The 21,136-nt window shown below is 40.4% G+C and overlaps 1 protein-coding gene across 2 annotated transcripts in view; it reads left to right on the top strand.

Moving 5' to 3' along the window:
• The window catches only part of TFEC (transcription factor EC), a 199,131-nt gene that overhangs the window by 130,784 nt on the left and 47,211 nt on the right, over positions 1 to 21,136 (top strand). For both annotated transcript variants that reach the window (XM_069764837.1, XM_069764836.1), the window contains exon 3: positions 4,400 to 4,495. In XM_069764837.1, coding sequence (XP_069620938.1) covers positions 4,400 to 4,495 — 96 coding nt within the window. The remainder of the gene's footprint in view (positions 1 to 4,399; positions 4,496 to 21,136) is intronic.

Below are 21,136 nucleotides of genomic sequence, written 5' to 3'. Positions count from 1 at the left end.
TCAGTATGCATCTCAATAAGTTCATTGGGGGGTCTAGTTTCCAAAATGGGGTCACTTGTGGGGGAGCTCCAATGCATAGGCACATAGGGGCTCTCCAAACGCGATATGGTGTCCGCTAACAATTGGAGCTAATTTTCCATTCAAAAAGTCAAAAGGCGCACCTTCCCTTCCAAGCCCTGCTGTGTACCCAAACAGTGGTTTACCCCCCCCATATAAGGTATCGGCGTACTCGGGAGAAATTGCCCAACAAATTTTAGGATCCATTTTATCCTATTGCCCATGTGAAAATGAAAAAATTGAGGCGAAAAAATTTTTTTTGTGAAAAAAAAGTACTTTTTCATTTTTACGGATCAATTTGTGAAGCACCTGAGGGTTTAAAGTGCTCACTAGTCATCTAGATAAGTTCCTTGGGGGGTCCAGTTTCCAAAATGGGGTCACTTGTGGGGGAGCTCCAATGTTTAGGCACACAGGGTCTCTCCAAACGCGACATGGTGTCCGCTATTCGATGGAGATAATTTTTCATTCAAAAAGTCAAATGGCGCTCCTTCCCTTCCGAGCCTTACCATGTACCCAAACAGTGGTTTACCCCCACATGTGAGGTATCGGTGAACTCAGGAGAATTTGCCCAACAAATTTTAGGATCCATTTTATCCTGTTGCCCATGTGAAAATGAAAAAATTGAGGCTAAAAGAATTTTTTTGTGAAAAAAAAAGTACTTTTTCATTTTTATGGATCAATTTGTGAAGCACCTGGGGCTTTAAAGTGCTCACTATGCATCCAGATAAGTTCCTTGGGGCGTCTAGTTTCCAAAATGGGGTCAATTGTGGGGGAGCTCCTATTTTTAGGCACACGGGGGCTCTCCAAATGTGATATGGTGTCCGCTAAAGAGTGCAGCCAATTTTTCATTCAAAAAGTCAAATGGCGCCCCTTCACTTCCAAGCCCTGCCGTGCGCCCAAACAGTGGTTTACCCCCACATATGAAGTATCAGCGTACTCAGGACAAATTGGACAACAACTTTCGTGGTTCAGTTTCTCCTTTTACCATTGGGAAAATAAAAAAATTGTTGCTGAAAATCATTTTTGTGACTAAAAAGTTAAATGTTCATTTTTTCCTTCCATGTTGCTTCTGTTGCTGTGAAGCACCTGAAGGGTTAATAAACTTCTTGAATGTGGTTTTGTGCACCTTGAGGGGTGCAGTTTTTAGAATGGTGTCACTTTTGGGTATTTTCAGCCATATAGACCCCTCAATCTGACTTCAAATGTGAGGTGGTCCCTAAAAAAATGGTTTTGTAAATTTCGTTGTAAAAATGAGAAATCGCTGGTCAAATTTTAACCCTTATAACTTCCTAGCAAAAAAAAATTTTGTTTCCAAAATTGTGCTGATGTAAAGTAAACATGTGGGAAATGTTATTTATTAACTATTTTGTGTCACATAACTCTCTGGTTTAACAGAATAAAAATTCAATATGTGAAAATTGCGAAATTTTCAAAATTTTTGCCAAATTTCCGTTTTTATCACAAATAAACACAGAATTTATTGATCTAAATTTACCACTAACATGAAGCCCAATATGTCACGAAAAAACAATCTCAGAACTGCTAGGATCCATTGAAGCGTTCCTGAGTTATTACCTCATAAAGGACACTGGTCAGAATTGCAAAAAACGGCAAGGTCTTTACGGTCAAAATAGGCTGGGTCATGAAGGGGTTAAAAGGGTTGTATGGGCTTTCCGTTTAATTAGTGTGTGTACTTAAGATACAGAGTGCTGACAGTTTGTAATTTACTCTCTTTCATCATTCTGTATGGTGTCCTAGATATCACAGAGTCATGTGAGCAGCTGTCTCCTAATTCTGGAGGAGCTGCTCACTCACCGACTAGAGCAGTGGTCCCCAACTCCAGGCCTCGAGGGCCGCCAACAGTGCAGGTTTTCAGGATTTCCTTAGTATTGCACAGGGGTTGGAATCATCACCTGTGCAGATGATCACATTACCACCGATGCAATACTAAAGAAATCCTGAAAACCTGCACTGTTGGCGGCCCTCGAGGCCTGGAGTTGGGGACCCCTGGACTAGAGTCTTCCTGTCTGGCAGAAACTACTTGGTGATGTCACAAAAGATACCACCCCCAGTCTCTGCCAGACCCTCCCATTCCTGCTCCAGCCTCCAATGCAGCATACAGTATGAGGCAGCAGGGGAATGACTCAGCTGATTGGACAAATCAGGAAGGAAAAGGCTCCTACATAGGTGAGTATAATATGCTGTGTGCATCCATCCCTCTCCTATCATCCTTCCATCCACACACACATCACTATAGACTGAGGTACTGCTACAGCTGAGATGTATTATGTTGTATATATGTAGATGCATCACTATGGACTTAGGTTCTGTAGCAGCTAAGGTGTATTATGTGGTTTATATGTATATACAGTGGGGGAAATAAGTATTTGATCCCTTGCTGATTTTGTTTGCTTTTGTCAGAGGGATCAAATACTTATTTCTCACTGCAAAAAGCAAATAAATTTATATAATTTATTCAATGGGATTTTCTGGATTTTATTTTTGATATTCTATCAATGTTAAAATTAACCTACTCTTAAAATTATAGACTATTCATGTCTTTGTCAGTGGGCAAACTTACAAAATCACCAAGGGATCAAATACTCTCTTCCACCACTCTATATACACACTTACTTTTACTTAATAATAATAATAATAATAATAATCTTTATTTATATAGCGCCAACATATTCCGCAGCGCTTTACAGTTTAACAGCTTCAAACACAACAGTCATAAGTAACAATGTTAACAATACAATAATTAAAGCAACACAAGATGACCCTGCTCGTGAGAGCTTACAATCTACAATGAGGTGGGGAAATACAAAGTACAGGGGTGTATTTACAATGATGTATTTACAATGAAGGTCCAGCCATTTTCAGGGAGTGGGGGATAGATGGAAGTAGTGAATGGGCTACACACAAGCAAAATAACTGATTAGGGAACATGATAGGCCGCTCTGAACAAATGTGCTTTGAGGGAGCGCCTAAAACTATGCAAATTGTGGATGGTCCTAATTTCTTGGGGTAGAGCATACCAGAGGATTGGCGCAGCACGGGAGAAGTCTTGTAGTCAGGAGTGAGAGCTACGGATTAGTGCAGAGGTTAGTCGAAAGTCATTTGCAGAGCGAAGAGGTCGGTTAGGCTGATAGACAGAAATGAGGGAGGAGATGTAAGGGGGTGCCGCACTGTGAAGAGCTTTGTGGGTGAGAACAAGTACTTTGAATTGTATCCTGTAATGAATGGGCAGCCAGTGTAATGACTGGCAAAGAGCGGACACGTTTGAGTAACTTCCACTCTTGCAAACATGCATGACAATAGATTTCACTTATTCACCAATGTGGATGGGGTGTGGGGTGTAGTGATTGTGCTGCTTTCCACAGACACAGGACACAGCTCTGTTATTTCCAATACTGGAGTGATGACAGAGGTCAACACATTGGCAGATTACTGACAGCTGGTGAGTGTGCAGAGGGCGGTGCTGGACACAGAGGTCAGGCAGTACAAGCTCTGGCTGTGAAGTTAGATAATAAAGCACAGGGAGCTTTCACATTTTCTAGTGCCACAGGTAAGCAAAGTTGGTGCAGGCAATGAAGTGAAATTCAGGAGGAACGACAGGCAGAAACAAAAAGGCAGAAACAAAAAACAAAATTTATAGGGGTGTTGTATATTACAATACAGCACAGATTAGCTTAAAAAAATCTGGATTTTGTGGTCGGACAACCAACCCCATTAGTGGCAGTGATTACAGGAGTTTGCCACTACTTATTTTTCTTTATGATGGTACTGGTGCGAAACTGAACATGTCAATCGATCAGTTGTTACTGGTGCCATCAACTGACGGAGGTTATCGGATGCTGACAAAACACAGTAGCTCTGTCAAAACTGTTAAAACTATAGTGGCTGCAGCCGAGTGTTAATCTGCAGTCCTTGGTCGCGGCAATATAGAAATGTGTTTCGGCAGTCTCCGGGAACTTCCGTCCGCCATTGGCATTGGTATCAGTGGATCGGTGTTGCACACCCATCAATCAAATATTGATGTTCTATAATAAGGATAGCATTGAAGAACTTGGCACTTGCAGAAAGTTGCAAATTTGTTTTATTTACATGTGCAATATATAGTTTATTGCATAAAGATTCAGTAAGATCCCTCACCTTCATCCGATGCACGGATTGATTTTAGAAATTCTTTCTAGGATTGGTATACTCTGAGACCTACCATATTCTTTAAAATCCTCTACCTTTAGTCATGACTGACTGATTATGAAAGTGTATTGATCATGTCTGATATGTAAAGAAATATTTTTCCTTTAAATCACACCATATGATTATTTTTTAATAGATGGATGACGTTATTGATGACATAATAAGTCTGGAATCAAGTTTCAATGATGACGGCTTGAACTGCACAGAACCTACGCTGCTAATGCCAAATAATGTAAGAGTTATACTCATTACCAAGATAAGTGGTAAAATGTAAAGTCTTGTCTCATTGTGCTATAATAACTAGAAATGAGCGAATATATTTGTGTGGAATTGAATTCTATTAGAATTTTACAAAACTCTGCATTTGCCAAAATGCTGAATTTTGGTAATTCGTTTTTGTAATTTTTTAAATTTTCTTTTGCACGTGGATTCAGCAAAATGTCAGCCACTGGATGCCATTCTTCTGTACTGTAAAGGCCATCAAAATGTTAAAATAAACCTCACATTCATCTTACCAATCACCTCTCCAGCCTATTTGGTCCTCGTCACATCTACGGATTTCAAGTGCTAATATCTGTGTAGGTGCGCTCAAGGTCACAGTGTGTAAGATTACAGCACAAGTTCTGACATCATCACCTCGTGACCTTTTACTCACTTGTGCAAAACCCTCCTAGGTCTCTTCTGAGCCAACTGTCCTGGCCTAGCATGAGAGACCTGGGGATTTCAGCACTTGCAACCGTCAAAAGAAGATTCAGCGAGGATGGGGCATGTGCCAGTGAAGGGCAAAGGGGCCAAAAAGGGAAGCCTTAAGGTGAGTATGAGGATGTTTTTTCTTTTTCACATCTTATGCTCATTCTGCTCTGGGGTCTGTGAAGACCTAAGATCATAATAAGGGACAGTCATTCTCTACAAAAGGAATTTCCAGGAAAAATCCACTCTAACAGGTGAATTTAAATTTTGCGTGATCTGCTCATCTCTAATAACACACCCATTTAATAACGCATTTTTAAAGCAAAAATGTCAAATGTTGCTCTCTAAAAAAACTAAAAAGAGCACGTCCTTGAAGGACTAAGTTGTCTTCTTATTCTGTTCCTGTTATTCTAGTTAAGCTGTTTAACTCCTTAGTGACAGGACCAAATTTTTTAAATCTGACCAGAGTCCCTTTATGTGATAATAACTCTGGAAAGCTTCAACAAATCCCAATGATTTTGAGACTTTTTTTGTGGCACATTGTAATTTATGATAATGGTAAATTTAGGTCGATATGTTTTGTGTTTATTTATAAAAAAAATCACAAATTTGACAAAAATGTAAAAAAAATGCAATTTGAAAACTTTGAAAATTTCACACATGTCTGATTTGCATCAGCACCATTTGTAAAATGTTATCTTATTTTGTTAGCATTTTAGGAGATTTAAAATTGTAGCAGCAATTTTTCATTTTTTCAAGGAAATTTACAAAATTTATATTTCTATAGGACCTATTCAGGTTTGAAGTGACTTTGGAGGTCCTATATATTGGAAAACTTCCAAAAGTGATACCATTTTAAAAACAGCACCCCCTGACATATTTAAAACTGCTGTCAGGTAGTTTATAACCTTTCCGGTGCTGTTCAAGAATGAATACAAAGTGACTTAACACAAATAAAAAAGTGTATTTTTACCACCTAAGTGTTGCTAACTTCTGAACAGGCTGCTATAGCGGGCAGACTCTAAGGTCGTTATTTGGCCCTGAATTACCATGGCAAACATCAGGACCATGATCTCAGAGTTCCAATGGGGTTAAAGAAGAAGCCCCCACACTCTGTTAATCATTTATATGATGTAGTCACTATTGACAGCAGCATCTAAGGGGGTTAAACAGATTTTGGACAGTGCCAACACTGATGGTAGCTGATGCACCAAGTTGTCAGTTATAGTGTACAGCCAACAGCTGCTGGATTGTCACCTGTATGGGGATGCTATTGTCTTATTTAGTATACGGGCCTTTTGTAGTCCAATAGTTCATTCTAATGACCCCATTTATTCGTCAGTATCAGTAACAAGAAGCTGCTTTGGAGGTGGAAGCTGTCCTCATTATTTTCTTGGGCCTCTGTGAGGCTGCACTTGTTGCACTAATGGTATGTCTGCCCCTGCTTTGCTAATTTGACCTGTAATTGACTATAGTGTTTAAAAAATTGAAAAGGGTCATCATGCAAGGAATATGTGGTTACATCATGTTGTAGTCATCTGACCACTGCAGCCAATCATGAGTCTTTGGAGTCAGAATTGAGGCTCCTCAGATCAAGCTCCTATTAATAGAGGTGCTTGAAGCAATGCTATGACCCTTGGTTTTCTCATTCTGGTCTTGCATACTACATTTTTACAGATATTTAAATTAGTGCAAGGACTTAATTAACAGGTCATCTTAGGCTACTTTCACACTTGCATTTTTTGCAATCCGTCACCATCCATCGTTTTGGGAAAAAAACGGATCCTACAAATGTGCTCGCAGGATGCGTTTTTTACCCATAGACTTGTATTAGTGATGGATCGCGACGGATGGCCACACGTCGCGTCCATTGTGCAACAGATCCATCGTGTTTTGGCAGACCGCCGGCACGAAAAAATATTCAAGTGAAGGTTTTTTGTCCGTCGCGTCCGCCATTTTCTACCGCGCATGCGTGGCCGAAACTCCGCCCCCTCATCCTCGGACTTTAGACTGGGCAGCGGATACATTGAAAAACTGTATCCGCTGCCCACGTCATGCATAAATTTCACAACGTGCATCGGGACGTCAGCCCAACGCATAGCGACGGACCCGTACCGACACTATTGTGAAAGTAGCCTTAGATAGGGTTGCTTTCAACTATGCTGAGAAAATGCAATAGTCACCTTGAAAATATAGTATATACCAGCATATAGTATGCTGGACCTCATCTGTTACTTTTACTTTTTCAAAGTAAATTCTGCTACAAAAAAAGATAAAACCAAATACCAGTGCACTCAAGTGTACAGAGACATTTTCACACTGGAAAAAAGATATTATATACTTTTTGTCTACAGTGGCATTTCATTTTAATACATATTGTCAAATCTAATCATATAAATTTGGAAAAGTCTTTAGGTTTTAATGCCACTAGAAAACTTCAAACTTAATACAATTTCTACATGAATAATCTAAACTTTAGAGAACAAATGGCTTTACAGAAGTAAAACTAGAATTTATTGTATACCGTGCTTTGTTGCGTGGAGTCTTTCCTAGTCATTGATAAAGAGTTAAGAAGAGAGGATCCTCCACAGAAAACTTTATATCATGAAAACTAACATAATCCTCTACCTACACTCTTTTCATAATAGTTTAATTTTAAGGACACTTGTAAATTTCATGTATTGAAATAAGCATAGAAAATGCCAATACTTTAATTTGTAAGGCTATGCACATTGTGTTTTTGTCACTGTTTTTTTGCCCAGTTTTGTCACAAAAACTAATGGTCACCTGATGCCATCAAAGTAAAAGAGAATCTTAACCCCTTCCCGACCCATGACGCCACGTAGGCGTCATGAAAGTCGGTGCCATTCCGACCCATGACGCCTATGTGGCGTCATGGAAAGATCGCGTCCCTGCAGGCCGGGTGAAAGGGTTAACTCCCATTTCACCCGATCTGCAGGGACAGGGGGAGTGGTAGTTTAGCCCAGGGGGGGTGGCTTCACCCCCTCGTGGCTACGATCGCTCTGATTGGCTGTTGAAAGTGAAACTGCCAATCAGAGCGATTTGTAATATTTCACCCATTATAACGGGTGAAATATTACAATCCAGCCATGGCCGATGCTGAAATATCATCGGCCATGGCTGGAAATACTAGTGTGCCCCCACCCCACCGATCGCCCCCCCAGCCCCCCGATCTGGCCGGTACACTGCTCCGGCTCCCCCTCCATCCAGTGCTCCGCTCCCCCCGTGCTCTTGTCCGCTCCCCCCGTGCTCCAATTACCCCCCCGTTCTCCAATCACCCCCCCTGCACTCCGATCCATCCCCCCGTGCTCCGTTCCACCCCCCCCGTGCTACGTTCCAGCCCCCCGTGCTCCGTTCCAGCCCCCCCGTGCTCCGTTCCACGCCTGTCGCGCTCCGATTCCCCCCCGTGCTCCGATCCCCCCCCCGTGGTCCCCCCCACCCCATCATACTTACCAATCCTGCCGGGGTCCCGTCCGTCTTCTCCCTGGGCGCCTCCATCTTCCAAAATGGCGGGCGCATGCGCAGTACGCCCGCCGAATCTGCCGCCCGGCAGATTCGTTCCAAAGTGCATTTTGATCACTGAGATAGATTATATCTCAGTGATCAAAATAAAAAAAATAATAAATGACCCCCCCCCTTTGTCACCCCCATAGGTAGGGACAATAAAAAAATAAAGAAATTTTTTTTTTCCACTAATGTTAGAATAGGGTTAGGGGTAGGGTTAGGGTTAGGGGTAGGGTTAGGGGTAGGGTTAGGGTTAGGGGTAGGGTTAGGGCTAGGGTTAGGATTAAGGCTAGGGTTAGGGGTAGGGTTAGGGTTAGGGGTAGGGTTAGGGGTAGGGTTAGGGTTAGGGGTAGGGTTAGGGTTAGGGTTAGGGGTAGGGTTAGGGGTAGGGTTAGGGTTAGGGGTAGGGTTAGGGCTAGGGTTAGGGTTTCGGCATGTGCACACGTATTCTGGTCCTCTGCGGATTTTTCCGCTGCGGATTTGATAAATCCGCAGTGCTAAACCGCTGCGGATTTATGGTGGATTTACCGCGTTTTTTCTGCACATTTCACTGCGGTTTTACAATTGCGATTTTCTATTGGAGCAGTTGTAAAACCGCTGCGGAATCCGCACAAAGAAGTGACATGCTGCGGAATGTAAACCGCTGCGTTTCCGTGCAGTTTTTCCGCAGCGTGTGTACAGCGATTTTTGTTTCCCGTAGGTTTACATTGAACTGTAAACTCATGGGAAACTGCTGCTTTTCCGCAGCATGTGCACATACCTTTAGAATTAGGCCACGTGCACACGGTGCGGATTTGGCTGCAGATTGGCCGCTGCGGATTCGCAGCAGTGTTCCATCAGGTGTGCAGTACCATGTAAACATATGAAAAACCAAATCCGCTGTGCCCATGGTGCGGAAAATACCGCGCGGAAACGCTGCGTTGTATTTTCCGCAGCATGTCAATTCTTTGTGCGGATTCCGCAGCGTTTTACACCTGTTCCTCAATAGGAATCCGCACGTGAAATCCGCACAAAAAACACTGGAAATCCGCGGAAAATCCACAGGTAAAACGCAGTGCCTTTTACCCGCGGATTTTTCAAAAATGGTGCGGAAATATCTCACACGAATCCGCAACGTGGGCACATAGCCTTAGGGTTAGGGTTGGAATTAGGGTTGTGGTTAGGGTTGTGATTAGGGTTATGGCTACAGTTGGGATTAGAGTTAGGGGTGTGGGGGGGTTAGTGTTGGAGGTAGAATTGAGGGGTTACCACTGTTTAGGCATATCAGGGGTCTCCAAACGCAACATGGCGCCACCATTGATTCCAGCCAATCTCGTATTCAAAAAGTCAAATGGTGCTCCCTCACTTCCGAGCCCTGACGTGTGCCCAAACAGTGGTTTACCCCCACATATGGGGTACCAGCATACTCAGGATAAACTGCGCAACAATTACTGGGGTCCAATTTCTCCTGTTACCCTTGTGAATCTAAAAAAATGCTTGCTAAAACAAAATTTTTGAGGAAAGAAAAATGATTTTTTATTTTCACGGCTCTGCGTTGTAAACGTCTGTGAAGCACTTGGGGGTTCAAAGTGCTCACCACATATCTAGATAAGTTCCTTGGGGGGTCTAGTTTCTAAAATGGGGTCACTTGTGGGGGGTTTCTACTGTTTAGTCACACCAGGGGCTCTGCAAACGCAATGTGACGCCCGCAGACCATTCCATCAAAGTCTGCATTTCAAAAGTCACTACTTCCCTTCTGAGCCCCGACGTGTGCCCAAACAGTGGTTTACCCCCACACATGGGGTATCAGCGTACTCAGGAGAAACTGGACAACAACTTTTGGGGTCCAATTTCTCCTGTAACCCTTGGGAAAATAAAAAATTCTGGGCTAAATAATTATTTTTGAGGAAAGAAAACGTATTTATTATTTTCACGGCTCTGCATTATAAGCTTCTATGAAGCACTTGGGGGTTCAAAGTGCTCACCACACATCTAGATAAGTTCCTTTCGGGGTCTAGTTTCCAAAATGGGGTCACTTGTGGGGGGTTTCTACTGTTTAGGCACATCAGGGGCTCTGCAAACGCAACGTTACGCCTGCAGAGCATTCCATCAAAGTCTGCATTTCAAAACGTCACTACTTCAATTCCGAGCCCCGGCATGTGCCCAAACAGTAGTTTACCCCCACATATGGGGTATCACCGTACTCAGGAGAAACTGGACAACAAATATTGGGGTCAAATTTCTCCTGTTACCCTTGGGAAAATTAAAAAATTCTGGGCTAAATAATTATTTTTGAGGAAAGAAAACGTATTTATTATTTTCACGGCTCTGCATTATAAACTTCTATGAAGCACTTGGGGGTTCAAAGTGCTCACCACACATCTAGATAAGTTCCTTTCGGGGTCTAGTTTCCAAAATGGGGTCACTTGTGGGGGGTTTCTACTGTTAAGCCACATCAGGGGCTCTGCAAACACAACGTGACGCCCACAGAGCATTCCATCAAAGTCTGCATTTCAAAACGTCACTACTTCCCTTCTGAGCCCCAACGTGTGCCCAAACAGTGGTTTACCCCCACATATGGGGTATCAGCGTACTCAGGAGAAACTGGACAACAACTTTTGGGGTCCAATTTCTCCTGTAACCCTTGGGAAAATAAAAAATTCTGGGCTAAATAATTATTTTTGAGGAAAGAAAACGTATTTATTATTTTCACGGCTCTGCATTATAAACTTCTATGAAGCACTTGGGGGTTCAAAGTGCTCACCACACATCTAGATAAGTTCCTTTGGGGGGTCTAGTTTCCAAAATGGGGTCACTTGTGGGGGGTTTCTACTGTTAAGCCACATCAGGGGCTCTGCAAATGCAACGTGACGCCCACAGAGCATTCCATCAAAGTCTGCATTTCAAAACGTCACTACTTCACTTCCGAGCCCCGGCATGTGCCCAAACACTGATTTACCCCCACATATGGGGTATCAGCGTACTCAGGAGAAACTGGACAACAACTTTTGGGGTCAAATTTCTCCTGTTACCCTTGGGAAAATAAAAAATTGCAGGCTAAAAGATCATTTTTGAGAAAATAATTTTATTTTTTATTTTCATGGCTCTGCGTTATAAACTTCTGTGAAGCACTTGGGGGTTCAAAGTCCTCACCACACATCTAGATTAGTTCCTTTGGGGGTCTAGTTTCCAAAATGGGGTCATTTCTGGGGGATCTCCAATGTTTAGACACACAGGGGCTCTCCAAACGTGACATGGTGTCCGCTAATGATTGGAGCTAACTTTCCATTTAAAAAGCCAAATGGCGTGCCATCCCTTCCGAGCCCTGCCGTGCGCCCAAACAGTGGTTTACCCCCACATATGGGGTATCAGCCTACTCAGGACAAACTGGACAACAATATTTGGGGTCCAATTTCTCCTATTATCCTTGGCAAAATAGGAAATTCCAGGCTAAAAAATCATTTTTGAGGAAAGAAAAATTATTTTTTATTTTCATGGCTCTGCATTATAAACTTCTGTGAAGCACCTGGGGGTTTAAAGTGCTCAATATGCATTTAGATAAGTTCCTTGGGGGGTCTAGTTTCCAAAATGGGGTCACTTGTGGGGGAGCTCCAATGTTTAGGCACACAGGGGCTCTCCAAACGCGACATGGTGTCCACTAACAATTGGACCTAATTTTCCATTCAAAAAGTCAAATGGCGCGCCTTCCCTTCCGAGCCCTGCCGAGTGCCCAAACAGTGGTTTACCCCCACATATGAGGTATTGGCGTACTCGGGAGAAATTGCCCAACAAATTTTATGATCCATTTTATCCTACTGCCCATGTGAAAATGAAAAAATTGAGGCGAAAAGAATTTTTTTGTGAAAAAAAAGTACTTTTTCATTTTTACAGATCAATTTGTGAAGCACCTGAGGGTTTAAAGTGCTCACTAGGCATCTAAATAAGTTCCTTGGGGGGTCTAGTTTCCAAAATGGGGTCACTTGTGGAGGAGCGCCAATGTTTAGGCACACAGGAGCTATCCAAACGCGACATGGTGTCCGCTAACGATGGAAATAATTTTTCATTCAAAAAGTCAAATGGCGCTCCTTCCCTTCCGAGCCTTACCATGTGCCCAAACAGTGGTTTACCCCCACATGTGAGGTATTGGTGTACTCAGGAGAAATTGCCCAACACATTTTATGATCCATTTTATCCTGTTGCCCATGTGAAAATGAAAAAATTGAGGCTAAAAGAATTTTTTTGTGAAAAAAAAGTACTTTTTCATTTTTACGGATCAATTTGTGAAGCACCTGGGGGTTCAAAGTGCTCACTATGCATCTAGATATGTTCCTTGGGGTGTCTTGTTTCCAAAATGGGGTCACTTGTGGGGGAGCTCCAATTTTTAGGCACACGGGGGCTCTCCAAACGTGACATGGTGTCCGCTAAAGAGTGGAGCCAATTTTTGATTCAAAAAGTCAAATGGCGCTCCTTCCCTTTCAAGCCCTGCCGTGTGCCCAAACAGTGGTTTACCCCCACATATGAGGTATCAGCGTACTCAGGACAAATTGGACAACAACTTTCGTGGTTCAGTTTCTCTTTTTACCATTGGGAAAATAAAAAAATTGTTGCTAAAAGATAATTTTTGTGACTAAAAAGTTAAATGTTCATTTTTTCCTTCCATGTTGATTCTGCTGCTCTGAAGCACCTGAAGGGTTAATAAACTTCTTGAATGTGGTTTTGAGTACCTTGAGGGGTGCAGTTTTTAGAATGGTGTCACTTTTGGGTATTTTCAGCCATATAGACCCCTCAAACTGACTTCAAATGTGAGGTGGTCCCTAAAAAAAATGGTTTTGTAAATTTCGTTGTAAAAATGAGAAATCGCTGGTCAAATTTTAACCCTTATAACTTCCTAACAAAAAAAAATTTTGTTTCCAAAATTGTGCTGATGTAAAGTAAACATGTGGGAAATGTTATTTATTAACTATTTTGTGTCACATATCTCTCTGGTTTAACAGAATAAAAATTCAAAATGTGAAAATTGCGAAATTTTCAAAATTTTCGCCAAATTTCCGTTTTTATCACATATAAACGCATAATTTATTGACCTAAATTTACCACTAACATGAAGCCCAATATGTCACGAAAAAACAATCTCAGAACCGCTAGGATCCGTTGAAGCGTTCCTGAGTTATTACCTCATAAAGGGACACTGGTCAGAATTGCAAAAAACGGCAAGGTCTTTAAGGTCAAAATAGGCTGGGTCATGAAGCGGTTAAAGTGTCATGCACACTTTGCTTATTTTTGACTTGCAGATTTGGAGCAGATTTAATTCCACAGCATGTCAATTCTTTCAGAGTTTTTGCTGCAAATTTCACTCATACTCATGTGTGGGCAAAAATGTGCAACAAAAACGCATGTAAAAAATGTGTCAAAAATTCAATAAAAATGTAGCAAAAATGTGCATATGCTACGCTGCATTTTTCCAGCCAAGAGATTCAGAATTCATAATGAAATTTCTGCACCAAATTGTTAATGTATGTATATATTCTAATATAGGTAAAGCAGTCATTTGTATTAGCCTATTCTTCAACACTTCCAGGAGTCTCAAAGTCAGCATGATGAATGGCTAAACAAATACAAAAAATTTAAGTTTACGTGCCACACTAGTTGCGGGATGAGATGATAACTTTTTTTTTTTTTTTTTAGAAAAATTAGGTTTTGATTACTTTTTTTTCCATTTTTTGTATGTCAGTATAATGATAAAGCTACATTTTTTTGCATGCTTTGTATTTATTTTTTTTAAATTTCTTAATTGTATGAGTGATATTTCATAGCTAGGGTCATTGCAGATGTGGCGATACCTAAGGTGTCCTTTTTTTTTGCCTTTGTGTTACATGACAAATTTTAAGTGTGAAAATATTTTTCTGTTATTTTTTCATACTTTATTTTCAAAATAATTTACATTTTTGCCGTTCTTTTCCATAGTCCTTTTATGGGACTTTTTTGCTTGCTTGCCGATCTAATATCCTGTAATACTTCTGCACTGCAAGTATTAGATCTGTCAGTTTTATACTGACACTTTGCCTGTTGGACCCAGCTTATTACAGGGCCTTACAGGATAACATGCAAGTGACGGATCCATTTTTTCGGCAGATCCGGCTAGCTGATCCAGCTAATTGGATCCTACAAAAATTGAAGCATGCTCAGTTAAAAAATTTTTTATCCGTCGCTGGATTCTGTCATTTCCGGCGCCTTTGGGTTCCATTCTGGTAAACAACGGACGGCGATGGATCCGTTGCTGTCCGTTTTTTGACGGACACAAAAAATGTTCCTATGTCCGTTTTCTCTGGCCGCCAGAAAAATTTTCAACCGATCCAGCGAAAAATGGATAAAACGTGAGGCCATCCGTTGCAATCCGTCGCTAATACAAGTCTATGAGAAAAAAACAGATCCGGCAGCAAATTTTGCCAGATCCGTTTTTTTTCAAAATTCGCCGGATTGTGACTGATGGCAAAAATCTGATGTGTGAAAGCAGCCTTAATAAGGGATCCTCTCCTTCAAATGACCATCTAACTACCACTGTCACTATTGCCAGATATGATATACAGCAGACACACGCTGATTATGCTGTTTGTGTGCGTGTGTACCTGTACATCGATTTTTGGATAGATACCTCCTTCTGCACCTTACATGCATGTCGCGAAGAGGTTAAAAAAGTCCTTTCCATATTTACCTACCAACAGCAATCCAGTAGAGCGGATGGGAAAGAGATGCCTCTGCTCTGATAAACCGCTCTCTGAAACCTTGCTCCAGTGTGATGTAATTATGGAACGCTGGCATGCACTACCTTGTATGTTATCTTTGCTGTCATAACTGTCCCCTGTAGGCCACTGCTGACAGCCTCAGGGGCCGCTTGTGACCCTCTGGCCACGTGCTTGAGATTTCTGGCTTATGAGAATTACAAATATGGAAGAGACAAGTCTTCTGCGCAGCTTGTAAGCTGTTTTGTTCAGGCTGTTGATCACTAACTATGCCTCCCAAACCACAGCTTTGGTATATTTGACTAGTTGAATATTGAGAAAAGAGGAGTGGATGTCAGGAATGAAAGACACTTTGATGACACTTAATTGGTTCTCTGTTAATGGGCATCACTTCACTTACTTTAATAGGGGATGCTCTAATGACATATTGTGCTGTTCTGAACAGTATTTGTGGATAAGATTTATGAACACAAAATGAGTTTTTCACTTTCTGTAAAATATTATAAAAGTTAACAGCTAGTCCCTAATGCAGTTCCTGAAGGCATAAATCAGATCTTGGTGAATTCATTTACTTTACTCACTTATATAGCACTATACATTTCACAGTGCTTTATCGGCACTGTCCCCACTGGGGCTCTCTATCTAGATTCCCAATCAGTATGTTTTTTGTAGCGTGGGAGGAAACCCATGCACACACGGGGAGAACACACAAACTCCATGCAGATGTTCACCTTGGTGGCATTTGTACACAGGACCCCAGCGCTGCAAGTCTACAGTGATAACCACTGAGCCACAATGCTGTCTACAGTGAATTTGGCACATGAAACATGTTTTTGCTTCCATTCTACTTGTTCATGAATGGAAAATGCATGCCTAGATTTCGAGGCATACATACAGTGCCTTGCAAAAGTGTTCGGCTCCCTGGAACTTTTCAATCTTTTCCCACATATGCTTCAAACATAAAGATACCAAATGTAAATTTTTGGTGAAGAATCAACAGCAAGTGGAACACAATTGCGAAGTTTAACAAAATTTATTGGTTATTTTAAATGTTTGTGGAAATTCAAAAACTGAAAAAAGTGGGGCGTGCAATATTATTCAGCCCCTTTAACTTAATACTTTGTTGCACCATATTTTGCTGCGATTAAAGCTGCAAGTCGCTTGGGGTATGTCTATCAGTTTTGTATATCGAGAGACCGAAATTCTTGCCCATTATTCCTTGGCAAACAGCTTGAGTTCAGTGCGGTTTGATTGAGATAGTTTGTGAACAGCAGTTTTCAGCTCTTTGCACAGATTCTTGATTGGATTGAGGTCTGGGCTTTAACTTGGCCATTTTAACACCTGGGTACGTTTATTTGTGAACCATTCCATTGTAGATTTTGCTTTATGTTTGGGATCATTGTCTTATTGGAAGACAAATCTCTGTCCCAGTCTCAGGTCTTTTTCAGACTCCAACAGGTTTTCTTCAAGAATGGTCCTGTATTTGGCTCCATCCATCTTCCCATCAATTTTAACCATCTTCCCTGTCCCTGCTGAAGAAAAGCAGGCCCAAACCATGACGCTGCCACCACCATATTTGACAGTGGGGATGTAGTGTTCAGGGTGATGAGCTGTGTTGCCTTTACGCCAAACATATCATTTGGCATTGTTGCCAAAAAGGTCTATTTTGGTTTCATATGACCAGAGCACCTTCTTCCACATGTTTGGAATGTCTCCCAGGTGGCTTGTTGCAAACTTTAAACAACACTTTTTATGGATATCTTTGAGAAATGGCTTTCTTCTTGCCACTCTTCCATAAAGGCCAGATTTGTGCAGTGTACGACTGATTGTTTTCCTATGGACAGACTGTCCCACCTCAGCTGTAGATCTCTGCAGTTCATCCAGAGTGATCATGGGCCTCTTGGCTGCATCTCAAGATCAGTCTTCTCCTTTTGTTAGATGAAAGTTTAGAGGGATGGCCAGGTCTTGGTTGATTTGAAGAGGTATGATACTCCTTCCTTTTCAATATGATCGCTTGCACAGTGCTCCTTGGGATGTTTAAAGTTTTGGAAATCATTTTGTATCCAAATCTGGCTTTAAACTTCTCCACAACAGTATCAAGGACCTGCCTGTTGTGTTCCTCGGTCTTCATGATGCTCTCTGTGCTTCAAACAGAACCCTGAGACTATCACAGAGCAGGTGCATTTTTGCAGACACTTGATTACACACAGGTGGATTATATTTATCATCATTAGGCATTTAGGACAACATTGGATCATTCAGAGATCCACAATGAACTTCTGGAGTGAGTTTGCTGTACTGAAAGTAAAGGGGCCGAATAATATTGCACGCCTCACTTTTCAGTAATGAATTTCCACAAAAATTTAAAATAACCTATAAATTTCGTTCAACTTCACAATAGTGTTCCACTTGTTGTTGATTCTTCGCCAAAAAATTACATTTGGTATCTTTATGTTTGAAGCATGATATGTGGAAAAAGGTTGAAAAGTTCCAGGGGGCCGGATGCTTTTGCAAGGCACTGTAGCTGTTCTACAACCCCCTTCACGACCAGAGGTATTTTCTTTTTTGCATTTTCGTTTTTTGCTCCCATTCTTCCCAGAGCCATAACTTTTTTATTTTTCAGGCAATATGGCCACTTGAGGGCTTATTTGCTGTGGGACAAGTTGTAGCTTTGAATGACACCATTGTTTTTAGCATATCATGTACCGGAAAACGGGAAAAAAATTCCAAGTGCTGTGAAATTGCAAAAAAAGTGCAATTCCACAGTTGTTGTTTGGTTTTGCTTTTCCCATGTTCACTAAATGCTAAAACTGACCTGCCAATATGATTCTCCATGTCATTAGGCATTCATAGACACCAAACATTTATAGGTTCTTTTTTAGTTAAAAAGTGAAAATAATATCCAACGTTTGGAAAAAAAAAAAAAGGCGCTGTTTTCCGAGACCTGTAGCATCTCCATTTCTCATGTTCTGGGGTTGGGAGAGGACTTATTTTTTGTGCACTGAGCTGATGTTTTTATTGATATCATTTTGGTGAAGAAACAGTCTTTTGATCACCCATTTCATTGCAGTGTAGTGTTGACCAAAAAGACGTTTTGATTTTTTTCTTGCTACGTCATTTAACAAGTAAAATTTTTTTCTATAGATAGATTGGGCGCATTATTACCAAATATGTGTATATTCAATTTTTATTTTAAATGGAACAAACGAGGGGTGATTTGAACTTTTAAATTTTTCAAATTTATTAAATATTTTTTAAAACATTTTTTTACTTTTTTCATGCTTCAATAGTCTCCATAGGAGACTAGAAGCTGCAGTACTTTGATTGCCTCTGCTACACACAGGTGATGACCAGATCGCCTGTGTATAGCATAAATAGTCATTTACTATGAACGCCGACCACAGGGCGGCGCTCATTGCAATCTAGCAATGACAACCATAGAGGTCTGCTTCAGACCTCTGGTTGTCATCCAGACCCATCGGTGACCCGTGATCATGTGACAGGGTCACTAATGGGTGGGATTTACGACACACTTTTGGTAGCGCGAGTTAAATGCTGCTGTCAGAAATTGACAGCGGCATTTAACTAGTTAACAGCCGTAGGTGGATCGCGATTGTTGCGGGCACATATCAAATGAATAGGTCATTTGTCAGGGGGAGTCCGACATCTTTGTACTATTTCTTCCGATGTCAGAAAGGGGTTTAATAGAACGTGTCACCAGGTCAAAAGTGACCATTTTTTTGCTCTTATTGCATTCCTGCTGTCAATTTTTTTTCTTTAAGTGCGCCACAGATGTGGACCTTTTTATTAAGTGCTAAATTTTATTCTCTTTGCCAAAGGGCATTCTTCACAGATTAGTTATTAAGAGTTGCACTCACAGAGAATCCTATCAGCCATGACCCCTTGGTACTGACTCAGCTCCTAAAAATTAGCATTATATAAAAATGCCTATATCTGTAAAACTGTAGGATATACTGTATATTTTTAAAAGAGGCAACAGGGGAGCAGAGAGAATGAAATAAGAGCAAATAACATGCCATTTTGATCTTATGACAAATCATCTTTAATATACTTGATTAGTAGCTATTAATTCTTATGTTGATTAACAGGCATCTGAAACTGGATCTCATAGTTTTTAATGCTAGTACACGGCCACGAAATGTATATGGCTTGGTGGTCATGGACATTGCAAAGACAAACTAATTCTAAAATGATAGCTGTAAATTATTAAGTCTGTGTGCTAGGGGATGAGACTGCAGTCTGAGGTTTTGTATGTTATTTAGGAGGTTGCACATTAACCATTGTAGTAATTAAGATTACTTTTACCTGCAAACATTACATTCAACAATGGACACATATCAGATTTCTACTTTACAGTTTTGCCAAGTACAAGACAATTGACCGCTTTAATTTACTGTGCATTTAGCACTTTGATGCCAGTGAGTTGTTGAGGGTTATTGGAAAACTTTGAAAGTTAAAGATTATTATGCTCCTGCTTTCTGCTGCCCCCTACTGGTTCTAATACACTCCTGGCTATCTTGTTTTAACTATCTAAAACACAAATATAACCTATATGTGAAAAGAATATTAAAACCCTGATAAAAGCTATAATGTTACTTTAAGTGTGATAAGTAAATAAATAGGATTAGCACTACAGAACGCACACACTTCCTACAAGGACAACTGCACACTCAACTGGACAAACATTAACAACACAATTTGCCTAGCAAAGTGAAAAAAAGAAGAGACAATAGGAAAGCAGAGTTTCAAAAGAAAGCAAAGTTCACTTTGCTGCACAGCTCAAATTCATTCTAGCATCATTTCTCAGCTGTAAGATTCAAGACACAACATAGAGCAGCCTACAAGGAGAAGGTAAGAACAGATTTTCACAATATCCATATAATACGCAATTTATATACAGAAAATATCAGAGCATCCTATAGATGTAGTTACTGATAATTAACATGAAAATTCAAGAAAAGTGTGTCTGATATGTAAATAGATGTTTAATATAAACATGCGGAACAATTGGTAGTTATGTATCCCAGAGAACTATCAAGCCTGTACACAACTAATAAGAATGCCCAAACAATACTTTCTTGAATTTAATCGAACAAACAGTGATAAAAAGTTTGAGGGAAAAAGAAAATAGTTTCACAAGAAAAAATACACATGTTGTGGGGATACTTGAAGTAGTATACAAACTAAATAAGACATCTAAATATATTACAGGGAATGGGATATGACTGTATAGGAATAACAAGTGTTCTGTGCTGTAATACAATAATAAATAGAAATATTTAGATATAACTATAATCATATAGCTGCTCACATATAGATAGTAATTATGAAAATGTCATCAATACTAGTGATATATATATATATATATATATATATATATATTTACATGCCTGTGCTACAGAGAAAGCTAGTCATATAATATATAACAAACATTACAATAAGTTGGATAAATATATAGAATAAATACAGCACGGGCAAGATGCGCTATAACCACAGATCAATTAAGCATTGTCATGATCAGTAAAGCATGTCAGTACAAATCCCAATGCATGTACAGTGGGGGAAATAAGTATTTGATCCCTTGGTGATTTTGTAAGTTTGCTCACTGACAAAGACATAAACACTCTATAATTCTAAGGGTAGGTTAATTTTAACATTGAGAGATAGAATATCAAAAATAAAATCCAGAAAATCATATGGTAAAAATTATATAAATTTATTTGCATTTTGCAGTGAGAAATAAGTATTTGATCCCTCTGGTAAACAAGACTTAATAGTTTGTGGCAAAACCCTTATTGGTAAGCACAGCAGTCAGACGTTTTTTTGCAGTTGATGATGATCTTTGCGCACATGTCAGGAGGAATTTTGGTCCACTCCTCATTGCAGATCATCTCTAAATCATTAAGATTTTGAGGCTG

Source organism: Ranitomeya imitator, chromosome 4, assembly GCF_032444005.1.
Source record: "Ranitomeya imitator isolate aRanImi1 chromosome 4, aRanImi1.pri, whole genome shotgun sequence".
Classification (NCBI taxonomy): domain Eukaryota; kingdom Metazoa; phylum Chordata; class Amphibia; order Anura; family Dendrobatidae; genus Ranitomeya; species Ranitomeya imitator.
This window is presented reverse-complemented; position numbering and strand designations above follow the sequence as displayed.